The sequence below is a fragment of the Myotis lucifugus genome, unplaced genomic scaffold (assembly GCF_000147115.1).
Source record: "Myotis lucifugus unplaced genomic scaffold, Myoluc2.0 scaffold_576, whole genome shotgun sequence".
Taxonomy (NCBI): domain Eukaryota; kingdom Metazoa; phylum Chordata; class Mammalia; order Chiroptera; family Vespertilionidae; genus Myotis; species Myotis lucifugus.
In genome coordinates, this window is record NW_005871624.1 from 52,227 (window position 1) to 76,287 (window position 24,061).

The window sequence follows — 24,061 nt, forward strand, 5'->3', positions numbered from 1 at the left end:
AGAGTCGGGGGTGGCACGTGACTACTTTCTATGTGTGCCACACCTTGACACCGACTGGATGCATCGACCCTCCCCGTGTGGTTGGTTAGGACAGAGGCCCAGCAGGGCCAGGGGCTCGTCTGAGGCTTTAGAGTCAGCCCACTGCCCGGGGTCTTCGCCATGTGCTAGAGATTTCCCAAATGCGGCTCTGCCTGTCCTTTGGGCTCCCAGACTCCCTAGACCCCACACCATGAGCCATTTGTTAGGAAGAAAAGTCAACAGGGTTGGCCACAGAGAACCCAGTCCTATACTCCACCAGCCAAGGTGCACTTCCTCTACGACGGGTGGCCTGCCAGGTGCACCAGCAGCCACAGGGGTGATGACCCAACGTCCAGGCTGCCCTGGACCAGAGGAGCCAGGCACCTGGGCATGGCCCTACACTTCAATGAGCACCAGGCCTGGAGAGACAGGATCACGCTGGTGAGACTGTTTCTGAGGGAGGGAAAGGAGGCCATTGCCTGCCCCTCCCTGTCCTGCTGCCCTGGACTCACCTGTTTTAGGGGATGTGGTGCCGGGTGCTTGTTGGGGCTCCACTTTCCGCTTGCCGTCCAGGGCATCTTGGGTGGCCGAAGCAGAGGAAACCAAGGGGTTGGGGTCTGGTTTGGGAGTGGCCTTTGCAGCCTGGGAATTGGCTGAAGTCAGCCCAAGGGGCACATGACCTGAGAGGAGAGACTGAAGAAGCCCAGTGTGAAAGGGGCTGGGACCCCATCTCAGCCCCGGGAGCAGGGCCTGCTGGGAAGGACCCAGCCCACGGACCCCATCTCAGCCCCGGGAGCAGGGCCTGCTGGGAAGGAACCAGCCCAGGGACCCCCAAGATTGGGTCAGCCCTACTGGGCTGGTGGTGGGGACGTCAGCCCTTTGTGCATACTTCCTTTGCTATTTTAATTAATACATATCTTAAGCAGGCACATTTAAAAAGGAAAATTCTTATTACTAATGCAAATGGAAAATCACTAGCACCTGCCATGTGCAGATGATAACCTTAAAATAATCCCATCTGTTAAAGATCGTTTTTATCTGGGAATCACCTAACATCAAGGTGAGCCCTTTCTATAGACTCCAAGTCAGCTCCTCAGCCTTCATGCTGATATGGGCTTTGGGGGAAACATCCTGGCTCCACAGCAGGGCCCTGCCCAGGGTCCTTGTGAAGAGGAGGGCCCAGCCCTCTGACCTGGGGCTCCTGGCCTAGGACCCCGATGTTGCCAGCCCCCCTGCTGTTACCTGGGAAGGCTCTACCACCTCATCCTCGCTGGACTCTGCTGGGGTTTCCTCCACCAAGGTCTCATTCCCAGAGGGCACTGGGCCTATGGAGAAGTATAGGTATCCTGTTGGGAGCCTCAGGTACGCCCCCTGCCAGCTGGGCAGGGCAGAGCCTTTCAGGGAGGCACCTGGGATGGCCGGGTCCCCGCCTCACTCTGCCATCTGTGGTCATGGCATTCCAGGCGAGACACCTGAATGCTAAGCGTTTCCATTCTAGTCGCCGACGCCCGCACGCTGCTCTGCTGCTCGGCTGGCCTTGGGATTATGGTGGGGTCAGTTATGGGAGCCTGATTCCAAAAAGTCGGGAGTGATCAAACAGCAGCATCAGGGGCCTTTGACAGAGTTTGGACCAACTTCCTCAAGGGGCTGTACAGAAGGGGAAACTGAGCCCAGCGTGGGACGACTAGGCCAAGGTGGCAGAACCAGTGGAGATAGAGCCACGGCTTGAGCCTCGGGCTCCACCAAGCTACCTCTCCCCTCCTCCAGGCCCACCCAGCTTTAGCCTCCCCGATCCTCACCCAGCCTGTGGGGCAGCGGGGCCGCCTGGGGCCTCTTCGCATCCTCCTCGCTCCCCGAAGAGCTGCTGCTGCTGTCGCTATCATCTGAGGTCCCAGAGGCCTTGGCTTTGGGGTGTCCCAAGGGAGGGACTGTGGCCCGCCGGACTGCAGGAACCTTGGGCTTTCTGGGCTTGTTGGTCACTCCTGCTTTCACGGGGGTGCTCTGGGGACTCGCCACAGGGAGTGAGCCTAGGGCACCGTCAATCTAATTTGATGAAAGGAGAAAGTGGGAGGAAAGTTAGGGGAAATGAGATCTGATCTTACTGCGCACCTCAGCTAAGAGCCAGGCACCATGCTGGTTGCTTCGCACAGGCCTCATTCCATCCTCCCACAGCTCTCAGCCAGGCGGCCCTGGCCTGGTAGGCAAGCGAGCATGTGCTCAGGTCACAGGGCCGGTGGGTGATGATGCTGGGACTTGAGTCTCTGCCTGGGCCTCCCTTCTACCCTCTGTGGTCTTTGATTACTGTCCGCTCCAGGGTAGGGCCTGGACCCCTGGGGGTTCCCCAGCTCACCCCACTTGAAGACAGGGTTCTGGCAGCAGGAGGCTGGGCCTCACTGGCTTTCTGGGCAAGGACCTTCAGGGCGGCCTGGGTCAGCGGGAGGTTAGCCAGGTTCCTCTTTGTCACCTGTGGACAGCCAAAGGCAGCCCTGAGACCCCTGGGTTCTCAGGCGTCACCTCTGCCATGCCCTGAGCAGACCCCATCTTGCTAGGGTGGGAGGAGACCTGTATCTGCAAGGAGCCATGGGACTGGAGTAGGGACTGAGGGGTGGTCCAAGGGACCGTGCCACTGCCTGGGCAGGAAATGGGTTATGAGCTAATCACATCGTTCTCAGAGGGTCCAAGAACACTCGCAGCCCCCACCAGTCAATCTGAGCTCCACTGGGACAAGTCTCTAGTCTGGTGGCTGGAACTGCCTCCCCAACAGTCTCCCTCAGGCCACTCCTGCTTTCCACACCCACCAGCAATAGGGAGAGAGAACTAAGAGAACTGGGGGTGACTTCTCCGCGCCATGCAGCCCTCACTTCACACGACTTCCTCAGCTCCGACCTCCATGCACTTCCCCAGAGGGTCCCTGCAGCTGGGTTTCCCTGCCTGGAGTGGACCCCAGCTCGCTGGCCTGGCTGCTCCTCCTGCTTCCACATCACCTCCTTGGGGAGGCCATCCCTGCCCATCCTTTCTAAAGCAGCTCACCCCATTATTCTCGTCACTATTGTTTCCTGCGAAGCACCCACCAGTTCGTGAGTACTCTATTTTTGGTTTCCTTTGTTAGTGGATGCCACCCCACTCACTTGGGAACTCCCCAGGGCAGGCACCTCTTGTTCCTGCTGCATCCCCCCTGCCTGGAAGACAGATACTCAGCACCATCTGCTGGTCAAATGGCCAAATGGATGCAGTGACCACGGCCCAGACACCTGTCGAGCTGTGATGAGCCCTCTGAGCTGGGGGTCCCAACTCCTGCTCCGGCCTCCCCCACCTCTCAGAAAGGAAGAGTGAGGAAACGGAAAAACCAACGGGTATGGCCCACAGAGCAATGCCTGGGAGCCAGGAGACCTGGGCTCTGGCCCTGCCCCATCACCAGAACAGTGAGCATTAGCTCCACCTTAGATCTAGGCAAGGACCAAACAAAAACACACTGAAACGGTGGAGGCTGGGAAGTTAAAGTCACTAGCACGCCCACTGAAAGAGGCGACTTTTGTTCACAGCATCTCAAAACTGGGAGAAAAAAACAGAACGAGCTGACAGGACCTCTCGGGGCAGCAGTGCTCTGCCTGGTGCCACATTCCAAGATTACTTCTCCTGACCACCCCCAGGTGCCCGGGAGCTCGGATGGGTGTAGCCAGAGGCCAGGAACGCGCTGGCTGCGAGGAGCAGCTACTCCTGGCGGTGGGGGTGGGTGAGAGCACCTGCAGCCCTGCTAGCAGCATGTGTGGGTACGTGGGGGGAGGGCAGGGAGCCCCCCACCCTGCTGGTCTGCAAGGCCTCCCTTGTCTGCCACATACCTGAGTGGCAGGTGCCTCCTGCTTCTTGCCCTTTGTCACCCGACTGGACACCTCACTGCTGCTGGCCCCAAGGGCTGTCCTTGGATGGGCCGTGGGCATGATCACTGCGTTGGTTCTAATGGCTGGAATGGAGGGGAATGGAGTGCACGTTAGGTCACAGAAGCCCCATGGCCTCCCCAGCTGTGGCTGTGGCAACACCCAGTTCATCAGCCCTTCCCGGGGACCAGGTGTGGTGCCCAGGGCTTATGCAGCAGGGGCCTGTGCCATGCCTTCCCCAAGACCTCTAGGCAGGAACTGTCCCGCTGTCCATGCTCCAAGGCTCTGGAGGTCACGTGGCTGCTGGGACAGTGACCCTGGCTCTCCCCAGCCCCTCCCCACACTCCAGTTCTTGTGATGTCCCCCCAGCCGGCCGGCTGCCAAACGAGACTCTCCGTGTATTTAACACAGTCTCATGAAAACCACCGTGGTCACCCGCAAAGGCTCCAGTACACGACGCTCGCTGTAGCACTACGTATAAACGCCTCAATGGCACCAACCAAAGCCCTGGCTTCCTCCAACGTGGCACTGGCTCAATAAACTATGGCATGCCACCCGAAGGACCGCTTTGTAGCCAGAGGGAATCACGCTGTAAATGTGTAATGCCACAATATTGTCAATTAAAGATTACCGAGCATACGTACAGCATGGTCTCACTAAAACACACAGGTATAGCTTAGGTTTTTGCCAATTTAACAGCTGTAAAATGTTAACAGTAATTATTCCAGGCAGTGGGATTATGTATAGGTAAGTTTTTCCTTTGGTGCTAGTCTGTATTTCTTAATTAGCCTCCCAAAATTAGGCATTAATATCCTCATTAAAAAACATCATAAAAACATTTATTAACCATTTTCGTGCTATCACTGGTAGAGCATAGGTTGCAAACATCAAAGAAATCCCAGATGTGGTCCTGTCTCCCACTGACAGATGGAATCTTCCCTGCAATGTCTGTTTAGGGATCACCTAACCCCCTTTACATGCCACCAGGAACGGGAGGCTCACTACCTCTCGTAGCCCTTTTCATGTTCAGGCAGTCAGCTGTGACAAAGCTCTTCCTTAGACTATGGAGAAACCTGGTCCCTGCTGCCCGTAGCCTCTGGCCTGGGTTCTAGCCTTGGAGCCGGTACAGTGAAGCCCTGGCAAATCTTCCTCCTGAGCAGTCCCTCATCGTGGTGAGCCAAGGCAGTGCTCACCGACCTGCTTGCCCTGAGGCCCTCCTGACCAACAACGTGCTCTGTGGCCCTGCCAGCATCTGCTCCCCTCTGGGCGTGTGCGGGCAGCCGCTGGCAGCTGAGCCCGGCCCGGCCGTTGCAGCAGGGGATTCGGCCCTTGGTGGCGGGCCATGCTCACCGGGAGTCAAGCACTGCGTAGCGGGGATCACATCCTCATCCTCGCTCTCGGACGAGGAGCTCCTGGCCTTCCTTGGGGCACTTGCAGCCTGGGTGGGCACAGGGGTAGCAGCCTGACCAGCTGGACTACGATTAGGGTCGACAAAAATCAGAGGGGTTTTAATCACCTTAAAAAACAAAAACAAGAACATCCCCCCAGTGATTAAAGGCTGGGCCAGGGGGAGAGAAAGATGGGGCGGGGAAGGGTTTGACAAGGCAAGGGGGTCCTGAGAGCTCAGGGCAGCCAGACAGGGGCTGTTCCCCCGGGCACTCGCAGCTCCCTGAGCCCGCGCACCTGCTAAGACCCAGCACAGCACCTCACAGCTCACAGGAGCCCCTCCAACCCTCACAACGAACCCCTGAGGTCAGTAAGATTAGCTCCGCAAGTCCTGAGGGGAAGAGAGTTGCCTGCTGAACAGACACAATATACATCCACCTGGGGAGTGGCTCAGTCTGCTGGTCCCACCCACATGTGGATGCAGCCGCTGAGATGGGACCAGGACGCAGCAACCCAGCTCCATCGCCCAGCAGTTTCAACAAATATACTGCACAGGGGAAGACCACCAGGTGACACGGAGAAGACCACACGAGGGAGTGCCCTCATCTGGACCCACAACATGAAAAGTATCGGTCATGAGACACGTGGGAAACAGGGGCGCGATGGGCAGGTTCCTTTCCAGGTGCGACATTACATGGTGGTTGTGCCTTAAAGGATCAACTACGTGGAGGGTTTGGATGAAACGGGCTGGGAGGGTATGTGCGGGTTCTTCGTGTTGGTCTATCTGTGGGTGCGCTTTCCATTTTCCAGTTAAGACATTCAAAGAAAAAACAGCAGCAGCTGCGCCTGCTCCCTGTGGACTAGCCTGGGACGCAGCGCTGGTGACTGTGACCACCGCAGGCTGCACCGGCAGCCCCGAGCCGGGGAGTGGGGAGCCTGCTTCCCATTCCCGAGATCAGGTCTGGCCCGAGTTCTGCTTTCTCTCTGGCCAGGGGGGAGACCAGGAGGGACCTTCCGAGGTCACAGTTGGGGACCCAGGTCTCCTCCAGGAACCACCCTGCCCACCTCCCCGAGCCTGACTCCACGCCTCAGCCCCAGGGTGCTGTGGGAGAGGAAAAGTGAAAAGAAAGCAGAAAGGCACCGCCCGAGGGTGGGAGCTCTGCTGGGCTCAGGCCCTTCCTCCCCCTGCCAACAGCCTCCCCCGCGGCTGCTCTGCTCTGATCTGCCACTTCCAGAGCCTGCCTGCCCACGTGATGGAAGGGAGAGGACGGGAAGTGGGAGAAGGCTTACAGTTGAGGGAGGGAATCTATATATATGTGAGAAGACAGAGGAACAGATTGTTGAGGACGCAGAGAGGCAATGAACCCACCGAGGCAAACAATAGCGTCTGGGATGTTAAAAGCAGCTCAGCAGCAAAAGCCGCCTCCTCCTTGTTCCACTTGCCCACACCACCTGCGTGCCACCCCGCGCCACCCCCCCCCCCCCCCGCCACCCCAGCTTCAGGCGGTGACCCTACCTCTGCCATGACCTCACTGTGTGGCCAAGCCCTGAGCTTTGTGCCTCAGTTTCCCACCTGTTGAAAGGGCTGTTAGGAAAGTCAGCCTGCGTCCACTCACCAGAGGGGCTCTGATGCGCTTTGGAAACTGCACAGCACAGTGCACACGGGGTGATGAGGGCGGTTGGAAAAGGCTCATGGGAAGACGAAGCAGCCTGAACATCTGGCTGTGCCTCCACATAGACGCCGGGAGGTGAGGACCCGGCGGGAACACAGAGACTCCCGTCCTACTGCAGGGTCTACCGTCTGCAGAACCAAACCTGCGGGCAGTGCTCACCACCTCGTGTCGGAGCCGGGCCCATCACAACCATGCCCTCATCCTAGGCTGGGCAGAGCCGAGTAGCACATGAAGGCACCCATGGTGGCAGGGCTCGAGTGCAGCTCTTCTCCGGAGCCTCTCAGAACCGTCTGGGGTGGTTAACCGACCCCGGGCAGCCCCATCCCAGGGACCGAGACATCCCACTTGCTGGGAATGTGGCCCGGAGCCTCCATGTTCACGAGCCCCAGGGACTCCCTCCCAGGGGTCAAGAAGACTGAGGCTCATAGAGGGAAGGGGCGCACACAGGGTGACCTCCAAACTGGGGCAAGAACCGGGACTGGCAGTTCTTCAGGGGCCAGGCATGAGCTCCTTCCCAGACCAACCAGCTAAGCCTGTGCTTTAACACCCTAATTTGGTTTCTTTCGGGTCTTCTTTTTCTCTCTGCTCAATCTGGAACTTTGAGGGCAGGGCCTATGTCTTTTATTTGGGCAGCTAGGCCAAGCCCCGACACAGACCGTGGCTGGGTTACTGCCAGCACAACGGGCTAAGCCACAGACCACCCGCTGAAGTCTCTCTCTAAGCTAGAGGGGGGACACTGAGGCACAGTGAGGGGGAATGGAGCCACAGTCCTCTCTCCACCTCCCAGCCTGGGGCTCTGCCCACCACTCTGGCATCAATCCCTTTCCTCTATTGATGGGCTAATAATAAAAACAGAGCAAAACTTGTCCATAGAGAAGTACTTGGTAACAGCATAATAACGATAATAATCATAATTAGTGAGCTGGGGATTAGGAGCAAAAATCCCCTAGTTTGGAGAAGGCAGCCGTGTCCCCAGGCTGTGCCTTTCCCCCCGAATCCTCCTGGGGAATGCACAGACTGCTGACTATTCTCCTTTTTTCATAGGGACTCCAGAATCTTCAGGACCAACGTACCAATTAAATGTTTCAGTTTAAGCACGATGTTCATTTTAATTGTGTTAGTCCGCCCCCGCACAAGGGCGAAGCGGCCCCCTCCCTCCCTCCCAGCTGTTTAGATTCTTGGGGAGGAGGCAGCCTCCTAGAGGCTCCGCAGAGCAGAGGGCAGCCCCGCCCCTCTGCTCCTTCCCTGGAGGGCAGTGTCGAGGCAGGGCCGGGAGCGGGCCAGAGTGGGGTGGGCCTGGTTCCAACACCAGGTCTGTCCACTTGTTTTCAGCCATGTCACCCTGGGGCAGTTCAATTGCTTTCTCTGAGCCTCATTCTTTCCTCCTTAAAATGGGAATAATGGAAGGAACTATCCTCCTCACAGGCTGGTTGTGGGGATTAAACAGAATATGCAAGTCTGTGGCTTAGGACAGAGCCTGCTGCACAGGTGACCCGACAATGTGAGTTGTAATTCAGAGTTATATTCTGTAATTAGGTATTGAGTGGGCCCATCACTGGGGTGCAAGCAGCACCTGACCCTACTGATTAGCATGTGGTCTGACATGTAAGGGGAGAAGGGCAGAGACCCTATGGTCTGGGCGATGCAGAACTCTAGCACTGAGGGGCCTGGCAGGAGCTTCCAGGAGCTTGGGGCTGGAGGAGGACGAAGGGCGGTGTTATCTGCCAGAGGCCTGGGCTTCACACAGAAGCTTGGCCACCAGCCCAGCAGGCTTGGGCCTGAGTTGGGGAGACAGGTGGGCTTGGTCCTGCCCTCGGGGCACAATCTGGGGAGGATGACCGCAGCAGCAGGGCACGTGAAGATGAGCCAGGTGCCTGAGCGGCTCTCAGGCCAGGCCCTGGGATTCCAAGAAGCCCCACAGAGACTTCCAGTCCCAACAGGAGGCAGGGGTACTCGGGGAGCCGAGGACTGGTGTTTGCCCTTCCTCAGCTTTTCTTTGTTAACTGATTTCAGAGAGTGAGGGAGAGGTGGAGAGAGAGAAACATCAAGGATGAGAACCACTGATTGGCTGCCTTCTGGGGATCGAGCTCACAACCCGGGCAGGTGCCCTAACAGGGAATCAAACCGTCACCTCCTGGTTCAAAGGTCGACACTCAACCACTGAGCCACACTGCAAGGGCCTTTCCTTAGCTTCTTATGGGCCACGAGGATTTCAGGAAATCAACTCGTAGGGCCTTGATTCCTAACTTCAAATGGGCAATACCACTCGCCCTCGTGCAGGAACAGGCGCCTGCTCTCAGGCAGGGTGCTGTGGACCTGCGCCAGCGGGCAGACGCAGGAGGGAGGACGCCACCCTGCCTGTTTACAGCTGAGCCTCCCAGGCCTCAGAACAGCCAGCGCGCCCAGCATCACTGGGCTGGTGGTGGGATAGTCTGACCCTCGACTATCTGGCTCTGAGGCCTGGATGTTCAGACACTCTGTGGCCTGACTCATGGGGTTATTGTGAAGACAAATGTGTCAAAATAGAGGCAAGAGCTCTGGAAACTGTGAAGTGCTGTTTAAATGGGAAAGATCTGCCCTCAACCCCACAGGCCCTCCAGCCCAGCTCTGAGCCTGCCCGGTACTCAGAGAGAAGGTGCAGCCTACCTGGCCTGCCGGCAGCTCCTCGTCACTGCTCTCCGAGGACCCCTCCGCATTCTTCTTTGGGGTTGCTGGGGCCAGTGTGTTACTTTTGGCAGCTTTGGAGTTACTCTTCTTCTGATGGGACAAGCACAAGGTGGGGGGAAGCAGGCATTAGCTGAGGGGAAGCAGGACTGAGGGACTAGGAAACCATGGCCCGCTGCAGCGACCAGGGATGGCAGTGTGCCCCTCCCTATAGCACATGGTGGGGAGGGGGAAAGATGGCACAGATGAACGGACACAGGGCTGCTAGCCAGTATGGCCCACAGCCACTGGAAACACCGGCCTCCACTCTGCTTACCCTCCTGCCAGAGCTGACTCTGAACTTGAAAGGGATGCATGAATAAGACACTGCTAAAACCTGAGGACTAAGTGCTGTTGGCCCGGCACGTGCACGAGAGGTGACAGCAGCCTGGATGAGGTTATAGGGGTGAGCCAGTGGCCCCAGCACAGTTCACACTTGGCTGCAACACCCCAGCTAAAAGCCTGGCACGGGGACTTCCAGCTTTCCTTAAGAAAAGGAAGATCCTGCCCCAGGGAGGACACATTTCCACAAATCACAATTGGCTGGAGCTGACAGGGACTATCTCCCGGATGGGGCAAGGGCTCTCTACTTTGCCCTGGTTGCCACCACTCTCTCCTGTCTCTCCTGATACCAAGGCTCAATATCAATCATTTCCATTACACGCCTGAGCCCTGTAAGTCCTAGAGTTTGTTACCATGGACTTCGGCAGGACACAGCCACCCTGCTGCCTTCTGCAGGCAGACAGAGGGAAAGTGACCCAGGTAAGTCCGTTCTTCATTCCCTCCCCACACCCCAGGCTTCACACTAAGCTGGACGAGCTCTCCCCAGGAAGATGCACGTGCTGGTGTGAGGCCAGGCCCAGCAAGGGGATGTGACTTCCTCCAGCTCCCCAGGGCCTGGTGGCACCTGCACTACCACCCAAGCCTCCCATGACTGACAACTTTGGATTCTTGGCCTCATGTGTCTTGGCAAAGAATGGGAGTTTCTGGCCTCGCCTTCCATGGGGCTGGTATGTCCACTCAAACTGTGGAGGCCTTGGTAGGTATGGGAGTGCTTAGGACGCCCGGCATCAGGGAGGCCGGGTTTGGGGAAGTTTTACAGCAGGGCTCACCGAAGGAGACGTTGAAGACACCTGGAGACAGAGCCTTAATCCACCTAGTCTTCCTTCCCCACCTGGCCCTGAGCCCGAATTCTGACCCAGGAATAGGTGATGGTGGCTTGGCATTGTGGCTGCCTCCTCATTAGGTCTCACCTGAGCTGAGGTCACAGCTGCCGGTGCCTCCCCGTCGCTGTCCGACTCCTCCTCGCTGCTGCTCTCCGAGTCCTCCTTTTTCCCAGCCTGAGCGACTGTGGGTCCTGTCTTCCCAGGGAGTGGCGGGGCAGCCCCTTTCCTGGGGGACCCCTTGGTAGGGGCCGAGGCAGTTCTGACCTGGGTGGTCTTCCCTGAGGGCTTTGCCTGGAGTGACAGAAACAGAATCAGGGCAGGGAACGCAGAGGGACACAGGGGATGGATGGGCATACGGAGATGTGCTGTGGGGGACTTCTGACAGAGGGGAAGCACAGGGCTGCTCTCTGCCCTCCCGGGGCCTCACCGGAGTGGGTGCCTCCCCTTCGATGTCCGTCTCTTCCTCACTGCTCTCCGAGTCGTCCTCGACTGGCCCTGGAGCCTGGGCTGCTGGGGCCACTGCCTTCCCCGCAGCTGGCACAGACACCTGGCCCCTCACTGAGACGGCACTGCTCTGGGGGGTTCTCGCTGGCAGCTTTGCCTGAATTGCAAGGAGGTAACGGTATTGAGGAAAGAAGTAAACAGCAGTTCTTTTTAGGTTAAACCCCACCCACAGTGTGATGGTGGCGACGTTGCTCCCGCCCATGCAGGGCCCTTGTCCAGGCTGGGCCACTGCTTGCTCCTCCTCTATGCTCCACCCCCAGCACCTTCTGGGCGCTGGTCCCACTTGCCTTGGCCGGGGACCCCTGTTTGGCTTGAGCAGCTGCAGTGACCACTTTCTCGGGAGCTGATGCTGCCCCTTTGGCTGAAGCCACTCTGGTGGGAGCGGGGTGGGCTTTGCTCTGAGAGGTTTTCACTGAGGCCTTCACCTGGAAGGAAAAAGGGAACCACGGAAGGGAGAAGGTGAGATGCAGTAGAGCAGTCACCCAAGAACACCGATTCTGGCGCCTCCATGTAATAGCTGTGTGGACCTGGGTAAACCATTTGACCCTGCTGGGCCTCAGTGTCCTCCTCTGTAAAACAGGGGTAATAATAAGGCCCACACATGGGGTTGCCATGAGGACTGAGAGGTTTGCAGTGTGTAACAGCTCTTGGTACGTCGTAAGCACTGAAACCCATTGTTGAGAGCACTTCCTAGTTTTCGCTAATCACAAGACTACCCAGAGCGAGGCGCTTCCGAGGCTCCCTTTCAGCGAGGTGGCCATGTGACCAAGTTCTAGCTAATGGAATGTAAGTTGAGCACACGCTCGACTCTCTCACACATGTAGGAAACATGTGTCTTCTTCCTTCTGGCTGAGGTCGTAGCTGGAGCTTAAGCAGCCAATTTGGTCTTGAGATGGGGGCCAGCTACTGAGGAGGGCAGAACAAGGCAGAAAACCATAGTTTGAGTTTGTCTTCAGCTTAACCTAATGTTAATTGATCCTAGGGAACCCCCCCAAATGCCTAGCAGAGATGAGAGCAATAAAGAGCGAAATCCTCGACAGTGTAGTGTAAGCATGTCAAACTCATGGCCCTCGGGCCGCGTGTGACCCACATCAAATATTTTTGCGGCCCAGCCAATATAACGGTATGTAAGATACATTTTAATAAAAGTTTTGTAACTTAATTTTTACAATATTCTGTTATATATAATTATTAATAACGAACTACAATGTTCGCTAATGACTATCATAATCATGTTGCATTCGTTTTCCTTACGTGCCTTACACGCAGGCGCACTATTTCTCTCCACTAACAGTAGCAGTGAATATTCTCCACTAACAGTAGCAGTGAATATTTTAGCAGCCGATTGTCAAGTCATTAGTCTTGTACTGACTTGTTTGGCGTGCGCAACAGGAAACATTTCGCTTTCAGAGAACAAGAAAAATAGGTTTATTTGCGTTATGTTTATTAACTTGTGCAGTTATTCAGTGTCTGGTAAGTTAATGTTCAAGAAAAAACATTAATTTTTATTAAAATGTGCTATTATTTTATGTTAACGATTACTCATTTATTTCAGCCCTTTGTATTCAGCATGTCTCTATCAAAATAAACCTATGTTCCTATGAAAATTGAAGCTTTTGATTTTTGGCGGCCTACATAAACTTAAACCTTATTTATTAGGCCAGTGTTAGCTCTTGAGTTTGACATGCTTCGTGTAGTGTATGAAAGCAAGCCCTGCTAATATGAAATAGAAGGAGCAATTTGGCAGCACCTCAAGGCCCCTGCCTGTCAGAGATGTCATTGGATCAGTGCCAGAAGAAATCCTCCATACCCCAGATTCCACATCCACATGAGAACAAATGAGATTAAGAGTCAATCCCCTAAAGCACAGCCAAGTATGACTTAAGGCCAAGGTGCTCAGTACAGCACTCAAGTCATCCATAGGGGAATAATGACTCTTATGTAGATAAAACAAAAGGCACAAAGGACTAACCTGACCTTACAGGTGTTAAAAGGACTGAAATCATACAAAACATGTTCTCCAGGGACAACAGGATTTAATTGGAAATCAATAACAGAAAGAAATCTGCATAATCCCAGATATTTGGAAATTAACCTACTTCTAAAACCACAAAGAATTAAAATAAAAACTATATCACTTCAAAATCCACGGGATGAAGCTAATGTAGTCCTTAGAGAAAAATTTAGAAAAAAAATAGTACCAATCTAACAAACTCATAAAGCAGGAGAGAATATGACCCAACTCATTTTATGAGGCCAGTATCACCCTGATGCTAAAGCCAGGCAAACACATCAAAAGAAAACTACAGACCAATGTTCCTCATGAATATAGATACAAAAATCTTTAACAAATGATTAGCAAAGGAAGTCAACAAATAAAAGGGAGTATACACTACAACCAAGTGGGATTCAAGAATGAAAGTTTGATTTAATACCTGAAAATTAACTAATGCAATATATGAATAAAACAAAACAAAAATCTGACAAAAATCCAACTCCAACTCATAAGAATTCTCAATAAATTAGGACTAGAAGAATACCAACTCATAAGAATTCTCAATAAATTAGGACTAGAAGAATACCTTCTCAACTTGATAAAGAGTATCTATGAAAAACCTACAGCTAACATCGTACCTAATAGTGAAAGACTAAATGTTTTACCCCTAAGAGTAAAATAAGATAAGGACGGCTGAGCTCACCACTACTATTCAACATGGTACTGGAGGTGCTAGTCAGTGCAATGAGGCAAGAAAAAGAAATAAAAAGACATCTAGATCAGAAAGAAAAAAGTAAAACTGTCCTTATTTGCAAACATGATCTGTGTATAGGATCTACAAAAGCCACTAGAACTGATAAGCACGTGTAAAAATGTCAACATACAACAAAAGGCCAGAAGACACCCTACTGCTTATTCAGCCATTTGCACACAAGGGCGTTTAAATCCTGAATCATCTTCCTGAGTCTCTGGCAAACTTAGTTTTCTAGAACCAATCCTGTCTTTGCTACTTTGTCTGTTTTGGACCTCGATTCCCAAACGGATGGTTTAATTTGAGCTGGGTTGGTGTCTCTGAGCAGATCAGAGACTACCTGACTCATTTCTGACCCATGAGAGCTGAGCATGTGAAACCCAGTTAGCATGCACAGCATTTTGAGGGTGAGGAAATGTAAGCATTACGTCACTTAATCCTCATAATCCCACAACAGAGACATAGTTACTATCCTCATCCTTCAGGCGAAGGCATGGAAAAGGTGAACACGACTCCTCTTATCCGCCCCGTCTGTTTTAGCAGAAGCTCTTCACAGGCTTCCTGAAGCAATGACAGCACCATCTCTGACAAGGGCATGGGGCTGTACAGCTATCCCCTAGAGAGGGATTAGCATCTCTATTTTTCACCCTGAGAGAAAGTAAGACCCCCAAATCCATAATCATTACTGTGGCTGGAAAAGTTTTGGCCAAGATGTGGCAGAAGAAAGTGAGAAAGACAAAAGGCTTTTGAGGCAGGCACTCTGGGGCAGAGGCCCAGCTCTGACCCTCACTGGGTGGCTGAGCTGGAGCACATCACCAAACAATGCCTTTAAACTCCAATTTCCTTCTGCAGAAATCAACACAGATGAACACCTATCTCATGGTACAGGTGGGAAGCTCAGATGGGAAGACAAATATTTAAGGGATCAGCATATTGAAACTTGTTCTGGAATGTGTCCACAGCTTGGAAAAAGTGGATGGGAGCCTGTTGGGCCAAGACTCAGGGAGGGCATGTGTAGTTTAAAAGTCCCACAAGGTAATAGTGAGAGGGGAACCAAAAAAAATCCTTAGAAATGTGTGCTCTGGTAGAGGGAAAAAAGAAATGACTAACTTCTGAGTGGTTATTAAAAGAAAAGCAACAATTAAAAATAATAAACGGTGGGTGGGTGAGTGCAGGGAGTGAGCTATCTTCACCTCTCCCAGTTCTTCCAGGCTGGGAGATGACTCCATTCTGTTGCACAGCAGCCTGGCCGCCCTCAGGAAGATGAGAGCTGGCTGTGTGCAGGCCCTTTGTTGGGTGTGGCAGGTGAGATCTTGTTAAATTTAAATTCTCAACCCTGTAAGGGTTGATTTTCAATTTACAGAAGAGTAAACAGGCCCTGATGGATTACATCACTCTTTAGGGACTTGAACCCAGGCACCAACCCCCCATGTTTGCTTGGGGCTGAGCTGAGGTTGCCCCTGAGACTTCTGCACAGCTGAGGAAAACAGCAGAGCCCACCCTCAGCCCTGTCCCAGACACTGACGTGGGTGGGATGGGCTGGCTCCTCCTAGGCCTCACCTGTGCTGGAGCCGAGGAAGCCTCCTCACTGTCTGATTCTTCTTCACTGCTCTCTGAGTCTTCGTGCATCTTGGCTTTGACCTGGGCCAACATGGGCCCTGCCTTCCCAGGGAGTCCCAGGGTGGTCCCTTGCCCTGCGGCAGCTTTCACTGGGAGGCTTTTCCCCACAGACTTAGCCTAGAAGGACATGGAAGAGAGCTATGTCACAGGAACCCAAAAGACCACCAGGGGCTGGCCCTGAGTCAGCCAAGCACACTGGCCTCACCTGTGTCCCTGCTGTGGCAGGAGCTGCCTCCTCCTCGCTCTCTGATTCCTCGCTGCTTGAAGAATCCTCCCCCGGCCTTTGGGTGCCCCTGGCCACAGCTGGGGAGGATGTGCAGGCTGGCGAAGTCGCTGTGCCCACTCGCACTGGGGGGACTTTGGTAGATGCAGGGGCAATGGGAATGCCCTTCCTTGGGGAGGCCTTGGTCTGAGTTTTCATAGCCGGTTTTGCCTGAGGGACACAGAAGTTAGAGGCTGGAGGAGAACCCTGGATTCCGAGCCGCCATCTGCCCTGGGGTGGAGCTCATGCAGTCCCCATAACTCCCTGTGGAGCTGACCAGTGGGGACCGCTCAGGGTCAGGCTACGCTGTGGCCTCACCTGGGCTGGAGCTGTGGCTGCAGATGCCTCCTCCTCACTGTCTGACTCCTCGCTGCTGCTCTCCGAGTCCTCCTGCTTCCGGGCCTGAGCCAAAGTGGCTGCAGACCCTGCCTTCCCAGGGGGTGCTGGGACGCTGCCTTTCCCAGGGGGTCCCGTGGCTGAGGTGGCTCTGCCCTGGGAGTTTTTCCCCAAGGGCTTTGCCTGGGAGTGACAAAGGACAGGATTAGGGCAGGGGGCCAACAGAGGGAATGCGTGTGAGGTAAGATAGGTGAGGAGAGCAAATGGGGGACCAGTACTCTAGGTGCAGGGGGGGGAGGACAAGCAGGCAGGGCACAGGCCATGTAGTGTCCTCCAGCCTCACCTGAGCCAGGTTTGAGGTTACAGGTACCACTGCTGGCACCTCCTCCTCACTGTCCGATTCCTCACTGCTGCTCTCCGAGTCCTCCTCTGGCCTCCCTGCCTTGACCTGGGCAGCTGCAGGCCTTGCCTTCCCAGGGGGTCCTGGGACAGCCCCTTTCCTGGGGGGCTCCTTGGTGGGGGCCGAGGCAGCTTTGACCTGCGTGATTTTCCCTGAGGCCTTCACCTGGAGTGAGAGAAGCAGAATCAGGAGAGGCAGCCCAGAGGTGGATGTGAGGAGACCCACGAAACCAGACAGAGCAATGACGTCGCACACATCACACTATCAGAAGGGGTGGGGCAGGCTCGGAGCATGCCTGGGAATGGGAGAATAAGTCTTTGTTTTGTTAGTCCTCACCTGGAGATATTTTCCATTGATTTTTAGAAAGAGTGGAAGGGAGGGGGAGAAATAGAGAGAGAAACATTGACGTAAGAGACACACATAGATTGGTTGCCTCCTGCACAAGCCCTGACCATGGCCAGGGATTAAGCCTACAACCAAGGTACATGCCTTTGACTGGAATCAAACCCGGGACCCTTCAGTCCCCAGGCCAACGCTCTATCCACTGAGCCAAACTGGCTAGAGTGGGAGAACAAGTCTTCAGAAGGCCTTTCAGCACGGGCACGGGCACGGGCACAGGCTCTACTTTCTGGGCCTCACCTGAAGTGAGGTCTTGGCAGTTGGCGCCTCCTCCTCACTGTCGGATTCCTCACTGCTGCTCTCCGAGTCCTCCTCTGGCTTCCCTGCCTTGGCCTGGGCAGCTGCAGGCCCTGCCTTCCCAGGGGGTGCTGGGACAGTCCCTTTCCTGGGGGACTCCTTGGTGGGAGCTGAGGCAGCTTTGACCTGTGGGGTTTTCCCCGAGGCCTTCATCTGGAGTGAGAGAAGCAGAATTAGGGGAGGCAGCCCAGAGGTGGATGTGAGGAGACCTGGGAAACCAGACAGAGCAATGACGCCGCACACATCACACTGAGAAGGGCTGGGGCAGGCTTGGAGCATAGCTGGGGCTCTTTGGCAGCGGGAGACCCAGTCTTCAGAAAGCCTTTTGGGGCGGGGTACAGGCTGCGGGCTCTCCTTCCCCGGCCTCACCTGAAGTGAGGTCTTGGCAGCTGGCGCCTCCTCCTCACTGTCCGATTCCTCGCTGCTGCTCTCCGAGTCCTCCTCTGGCTTCCCTGCCTTGGCCTGGGCAGCTGCAGGTCCTGCCTTCCCAGGGGGTGCTGGGACCGCTGCTTTCCTAGGAGACCCCTTGGTAGGGGCTGAGGCAGCTTTGACCTGGGGGGGTTTCCCCGAGGCCTTTACCTAGTGAAAGAGAAAGGGCAATTTGTTCCCCTCCTCCTGAAAACTCCCTGGTGACACCTTCAGGATAAAGCAGAGGCCTTAGTGGGGCTCTAGGGACCCCCTGCTTCTCTCCTCACTCCCTGCCTTGACCGATGCTCTGACCTGGCCTATCAGCTCCATCCCTGAATCCTTCACCCCCTGCCCATTTCACCTGGCCTCCTCCTCCAGGTCCCACACAGACACCAGTTCCTTATGACAGCTTTCCCCTTGGTGAGGCCCTGTGCATAAGGCCCTGCTCCAGTGCCACCTCTCCCAGGAAGCCTTCTTTTGTCACATAGGCAAATGGTGTCTCTCCCCCACAACCCTAGACCCTTCTCAGGCCCAGAGTGCAATGAGCAGCACCTGGTCCTCCCGCACCAGGGCCCGCTAGACCCCCCGGCCCCCCTCCCCCACCTTTCTAGCTCCCAGTCACCCTGAAACACTTGCTGAACTGATCTGGTCCCACTTGTCTGTGAAGTCAGGCTCCTGGGAGGGAGAGTTCAAGGTGTGCAGGGGCAGCTCCTGAGGATGGGGTGCAATTACCTCCACATCGGTCTCATCGCTCGAGCTGGAGGTCTCCTCGCTGGAGCTGTCGACCTGGCCCGCTGATGCCAATCCTGCGGGATGTATAGGGAGGGCACTGAGGGCCATCCCTCCCAGCCCCTCTGAGGCCTTAACACTTGTGCCAGCTTAGAAAAATCTCCCTCCTGCGTACACGGAGGCAGGCAGGACAAGCACCCAAACCCAGGCCTCTCAGTTTAGTCTCTAAGCCTCCGAGATAGGCTTATACCCCCCTGAGACCAATAAGCCAGAAAATACTCCACCACCCAGGCTACTCAACTCCCTCAGCAAAGCCTGATGCATCCCTGTGGTTGATTCTCCCTCATCAAGGGAGGGGGAAATGATCTGAGGTGGGGCCTCGTTGTCATGGAGACGCCTCTGAGTTCCAGAATGTCCCAGAGCTGGAAGCAGCACCCAGGCCTGCCTCCCGCCCACTCAGGGGGCTTCTCACCAGGCTTGGCAGTGGTTCCGAGGGCAGCTTGTGGTGTGGAGTTCACTGTCTTGTTGCCTTTCTTGGTCTCTGCCTACAGAGAACAGGAGTCAGACACACTTGGGTATGGCCTGGTGAACTGAGAACACGGACCACATCTGAACCCAGCTCTACCACTTCCTAGCCCTGTGAGTTTGGACAAACCATCTTCCTACCTCTCTGTTTCTTCACCTTTATTTTATTTTACTTTATTTTAGTTTGTTTCGTCACCTTTAAAGTGGGGCTAAAAATGGTGCCTCCCCTCACGGAGGTGTGGAGAACAGGTGACTGTTCTGGGGAAACAGCTGTTGCTTGCTAAGTGGTTGGTTGCAGTTTGTTGTGGTTATTATCATTATTTTATAATTATTTTTACAGAAAAGGAAACGGAGGCCCAGAATGGTGAAGGGACTCGGCAAGACCCCACAGCTGGTAAGTTGGGCTGAGATTCGAATCCAAGATGGACAATTACCCACAACCCTACCCTTCTCTCACGGAGACTGTCCCTCACAGGGCACTTCAGCTCTTACGGGTAACAGCTTGGGACACGGTCCCACTCACCGTGACTTTTCCTTTCATGCTTGATGGCAAAACCGCCCTCACAACTGAGGAGTTGGTGGATGCTGGTCTTGGGGCTGCAAAACACAAACACCCGCTGGATGAGCCAGGTGAGCCTTTTCTCATCTAGGAACAGCAAACAGGTTTCCGCTCATGCAGGAATCGGTGTGGCGCCTGGTGCTGTATACGGATCTGAGGCTGAGCCCAGATTTGTGGGAAAGAGCTCTGTGGTACATCAGCCATGTCCACCAGGAGCCAGAGAGAGGCAAAAGGAAAGCTACAGGTCTGCATCCTCGATGGAGTCCCAACTCCCTGGTGATGAGACAGAGGCCCCCAGAGGAAAAGGACTGGCTCACAGTCCTGCCACATGCTACCAAGAAGGCACTGGGGACACAATGTTTGGTGCAGAGGAAGGGCTGAAATAAATACTGAAACAGACAGGTAGGCCTTTCTGAAATTCCCCCTAAAAGGTCCTGGTCACTGAAGAAGCTGGAGGCGGTCCCTCTGAAACAATCCAATACCCAACAACTTGTACCTAAAAGGGGCCGGGCCCTGGGCTAAGTCCCCACAAGCACCAATCATGGGAGCTCCCCAGCAGTGCCCAGCATGCAGTGCCCTTACCAGCTTTGGCGGTTTCAGCTGCCGCCTCCTCCTCCTCTTCTGAGCTCTCCGAGGTGCTAATGGGGTCTGACACCCGGGCCTTCTTGGCCTGCAGTGCTGCATCTTCCTCGGCCTTCTGCTTCTTGCCAACCTCCGAGGTTCTGCAGGACAAGGGTGACTGGCTACACCAACTGGTGACAGGGGTAACTCCAGGATATTTGGAAAGAAAGACCTTCCCACATCCTGCCCCACCTCCAAAGGAGATACACAGAGTTTAAATGGCGATGAAGACATAGTGTAGATAAAATTCTGCATTTTCACTCATTTCATAAAGCAGGGGTGGGGAACCATTTTTCTGCCAAGGGCCATTGGGATATTTATAACTTCATTCTTGGGCCATACACAATTATCAACTTAAAAAAAAAGACATAAAAATTAGCCTGCTATATTTGGCCAAACATTTAATTAACTCAGCCCTAATGCCTTGGCAGGGCCAGACCAAATGATTTCTCGGGCTCTACACGGCCTGCGGGCCAGACGTCCCCCACCCCTGTCATAGTGTTTTTTATAACCGTCTAGTGGTCTTCAAGACAATCCGGAATGGTCAATAACAGTAGCGAACCGGTGTCGAGTGACAGGTGCTAGCATCTGCAGGCCATCCAGGCTCCTCCCTCCTCCAGAACTTTCAGCACCTGCAGTGCCCTCTTCCTAGAAGACTCTGCCCAGGTCCTCCTTGTCTTCAGGCCTCAGCACCAACACAGCCTCCTCAGAGAGGCCCTCCCTGATCACCCTCCTCCCCCAAGATGTTCTCAGCCTGTCATCCTGTTTCATTTTCTTCAGAGCACTTTCTCGCTCCTGTTATTTTACTTACTTCCTGCCTGACACCCCCACTACACAGTGAGGTCCGGGGAGGGGGAGGGACCTTTTCCAGCTCACTAAGGTACCCTTCACACATAGCACACATCTCAAAAAAAAAAAAAAAAATGAATGACTAAGTGACTTGCCCAGAGTCAAAGAGCAAGTCTGGGGCTGGGGCATTGGCAGAATAAGCACTCAGATGGCTGAGCCCCTGGAACTTTCAAGTATCATCTCTTCGACTCCACCCTCCCACCCCGAGGGAGTCACTGGCTATGCCCACGCTCTCCAGCTATGAGACATTGCTCTGCCACAGTTTGGGGTGTGCTGCTCAGGTCCCTGGTTCCCTGCTCAGGTCTCCTTGTTGAGACTATCCTGTTAAAAACAGGTTTCATTTTTTACATGTATCAATTGTTCTGCCTCTCTCTTCCTAACAGAACGTTTTACAAGGGAAGGAGTTGTTCTCTAGTTGGTTCCGTTATATCAAGAACAGTCCTGGCTCATAGTAGGTGCTATATAAACTGGGGGCATGGGGGTGGGGGGAGAAGATGCCTCCAATGGCCAGGTTTAGCACTTTATTTACTATTGTTATCATTTTACAGAGATGGCACACGCTCAGGGAAACCGTTTGTCCATGGTCATACAGCTAGTTGCTGGGTTTGAATTTGCCAGGAAGCACTAGGCTCGGCTTCCTCTGGTGGGTATGAGGTTCCGTCTCACTCAGTACCCCTTATCCACAGGGGCCAGGGGCAGGAAAGGGCTTGTGGTGCAGCTCACTGGAGCGGGTCTCTGGGGAAGGAAGTGCTGTGACTGATACCCAAGACACCTGGGCAAGTCGGAGAGGGTGAGAGAGGGGAAGTGTGGGGTGTGCCCTGTGCTTGCTGTAGCAGCAAAGAGTAAAAAATTAAGGCCTGGCTGGGCTTTTAAAGACCTTGGAAGCTGAGACCCCAACCATACCATTCCTGCCTTTGCTTACATACCTCTGATAACAGGGAGCTCACCACTCCCGCTGTAGCCTATCTAATTTTTGGATATCTCTGATGACCAAGCACTTGTGTTCAGAAGCTGAAACCTCTTCCTAAAGCAGGCACATACGGATGCCACCTCAGTCACCAGGGCCCCAGAGAACATGCCACTGCCTTTGTCCTTACAGATGTGCAAACAATGGTCCCCTCACCTGCCCTTTTGCCATCTCTTTTCCATCCTGGGCAATTCAGTATTCTCTATGGGACATGGCTCCAGGTCCTTCACTCACCTGGTCTGCTGTGGTCAGGCCAGGGCATGGAGAGAATACAATTGTCCCCTCCTTCATTCTCAAACCATTCCTCTGTTTATGCACCCTTGGATTATTTTTCAGTCCTTGAAAAGTACTTAAGTTTTACATGTTTCACAGGCATTTCACACTCTGTAACATGTCCTTGAAATTTCCCCCTCCAAATCAGGCTCCCTTGCAACTCCATGTACAAGCCAGATACCTGGGATTGGACTGGATTGCCTCCCCAACCCATCCACAGATCCTGGGTTCATCCCTGAAATCTACTTCCTACCTTCCACTATTCCCCATCAGCTCTTGCCTGGATGATGATGTCCAAGCTACAGAGCGAGCCCATCACTGCTTCCCCCTTCCATGGCTCCACTGCTCTTGGGATACAGAGACAACTTCTCACTGTGGATGATCAGGCCTTGCATGGGGTGCGCCCTGCCGACCCCCCGGCCTTATCTGCACTGTGCTCACGGCTTCAGGCCTCAGCATCAGCAGTTCCTTCTGCTAGGTACACTCCACCTGCTTTTCCACACCTATTGCCTAGGTCACTCCCCCACTCCCTGCAGCTTTCAAATCAAAGGTCACTGCAGAGAAACTTCCCCTAGAACCCCACAAGAGGTTTATGCGGTTTTGGCACCGGGTACCTCTTTTTCATAATCCTTATAAGCATTGTAATTTCACATTCATTCGTTTCATTCTTTGATGTATGCCTACCTCCCTGACTTGAATGTCAACCCAAGGAAAGAAGGAGGCATGTCTGTCTCATCTCATAACACCTCCATGCTTAGAACAGGGCTTGGCATTTAATAAATGCTCAATAAATGTTTGCTGATTGAACGAATAACATTACTGAGAAGCTTCTGTCCTTATTATTATTCAATATTGATTATAGCTCTCAATATCCTCTTCTACTACCAGACACTCATGCGTGTGACCTGCCTTCCTGGGGGCGATAATGGTGTCTACAGTGGGCTTTGGGGACAGATCTTAGGCCAGATTAGTACCCTAGCTTATTCCAAGCTGACAGCTTGGGGTGTCCCTCCTCCACACTTTCAACACCGCCAGACTTACTGTTGCCAGTGCGTATAGATGTCCAGAAGGGTTACAGGCTGAACTGGGAAACTTTTCTGCAGAGAAGTAAAGAGAGAGCAGCAATTAACTCCCCGGCACAGTAAGGGTCCTCCTTGGCTCCAATTCTCCACAATCTCACGACTCGCAGACAGGTGGTTGAGAAGGGGGTCTTTCTGCTCTGGGAAATATGTCTGCTTGCCCTGCCATTACCACCCAAACCTTGTAGAGACAAGCAGGGCAAGTATTTCCAGTTAAAACCTTTTAAGACAACATGTTGGTGAGAGGTGCCTTTGAGAGATGACTGGAACGCTCCAGGCCAGCATTTATCCAGTCCCCAGCCTCCCTGGCACTTTCCATGCGTAGAGGCCACAAGACAGGGCTTTCCCCACCCCTGACCTTTTAAAAGGCTTTTCAAGGCCAGGCTGGTCAAGCTCCCCAGGGCAGGAGGAACCACAGCCCAGACACCGAGGCATCCAGGTGGCATGACTACAGCCCACTTATCCCCTGAGAAAGTACTGGAACCAAATGGTGCCAGTCCCTTGACAGAAGCCGAGGGAACCAGGTGAAATCCAGGCCTTTGGAGCCCAGGCCAGAGAGAGGGCCCACTGTCTCTGCAAGTATCAAGAACCTGGGATGCCAAGTGCCCCGGGAGGCCGAGTGAGCAACGTGCGGTGAAGGCAGAGGGCGTCAGGGCCCTGGGCAG

At 54.1% G+C, this 24,061-nt stretch overlaps 1 protein-coding gene across 11 annotated transcripts in view; it reads right to left on the reverse strand.

Annotated features, from left to right (window-relative positions):
* Positions 1-24,061, reverse strand: part of TCOF1 (treacle ribosome biogenesis factor 1) — a 30,876-nt gene that overhangs the window by 4,308 nt on the left and 2,507 nt on the right. For 6 of the 11 annotated variants that reach the window (XM_023745745.1, XM_023745744.1, XM_023745741.1 and 3 more), the window contains exons 2-22: positions 23,359-23,414; positions 20,190-20,329; positions 19,572-19,645; positions 18,996-19,068; positions 18,527-18,600; positions 17,756-17,965; positions 17,330-17,539; positions 16,634-16,855; positions 16,273-16,473; positions 15,898-16,125; positions 15,633-15,809; positions 11,613-11,750; positions 11,249-11,422; positions 10,909-11,112; positions 9,599-9,709; positions 5,244-5,409; positions 3,858-3,979; positions 2,369-2,482; positions 1,818-2,061; positions 1,261-1,343; positions 531-711 (exon numbers count right to left, since the gene is read on the reverse strand). In XM_023745745.1, coding sequence (XP_023601513.1) covers positions 531-711; positions 1,261-1,343; positions 1,818-2,061; positions 2,369-2,482; positions 3,858-3,979; positions 5,244-5,409; positions 9,599-9,709; positions 10,909-11,112; positions 11,249-11,422; positions 11,613-11,750; positions 15,633-15,809; positions 15,898-16,125; positions 16,273-16,473; positions 16,634-16,855; positions 17,330-17,539; positions 17,756-17,965; positions 18,527-18,600; positions 18,996-19,068; positions 19,572-19,645; positions 20,190-20,329; positions 23,359-23,414 — 3,202 coding nt within the window. Of the gene's footprint in view, positions 1-530; positions 715-1,260; positions 1,344-1,817; positions 2,062-2,368; positions 2,483-3,857; positions 3,980-5,243; positions 5,410-9,598; positions 9,710-10,908; positions 11,113-11,248; positions 11,423-11,612; positions 11,751-15,632; positions 15,810-15,897; positions 16,126-16,272; positions 16,474-16,633; positions 16,856-17,329; positions 17,540-17,755; positions 17,966-18,526; positions 18,601-18,995; positions 19,069-19,571; positions 19,646-20,189; positions 20,330-23,358; positions 23,415-24,061 lie in introns of all 11 variants that reach the window. The other 5 variants (XM_023745746.1, XM_014446818.2, XM_023745743.1 and 2 more) reach the window with 5 other exon arrangements.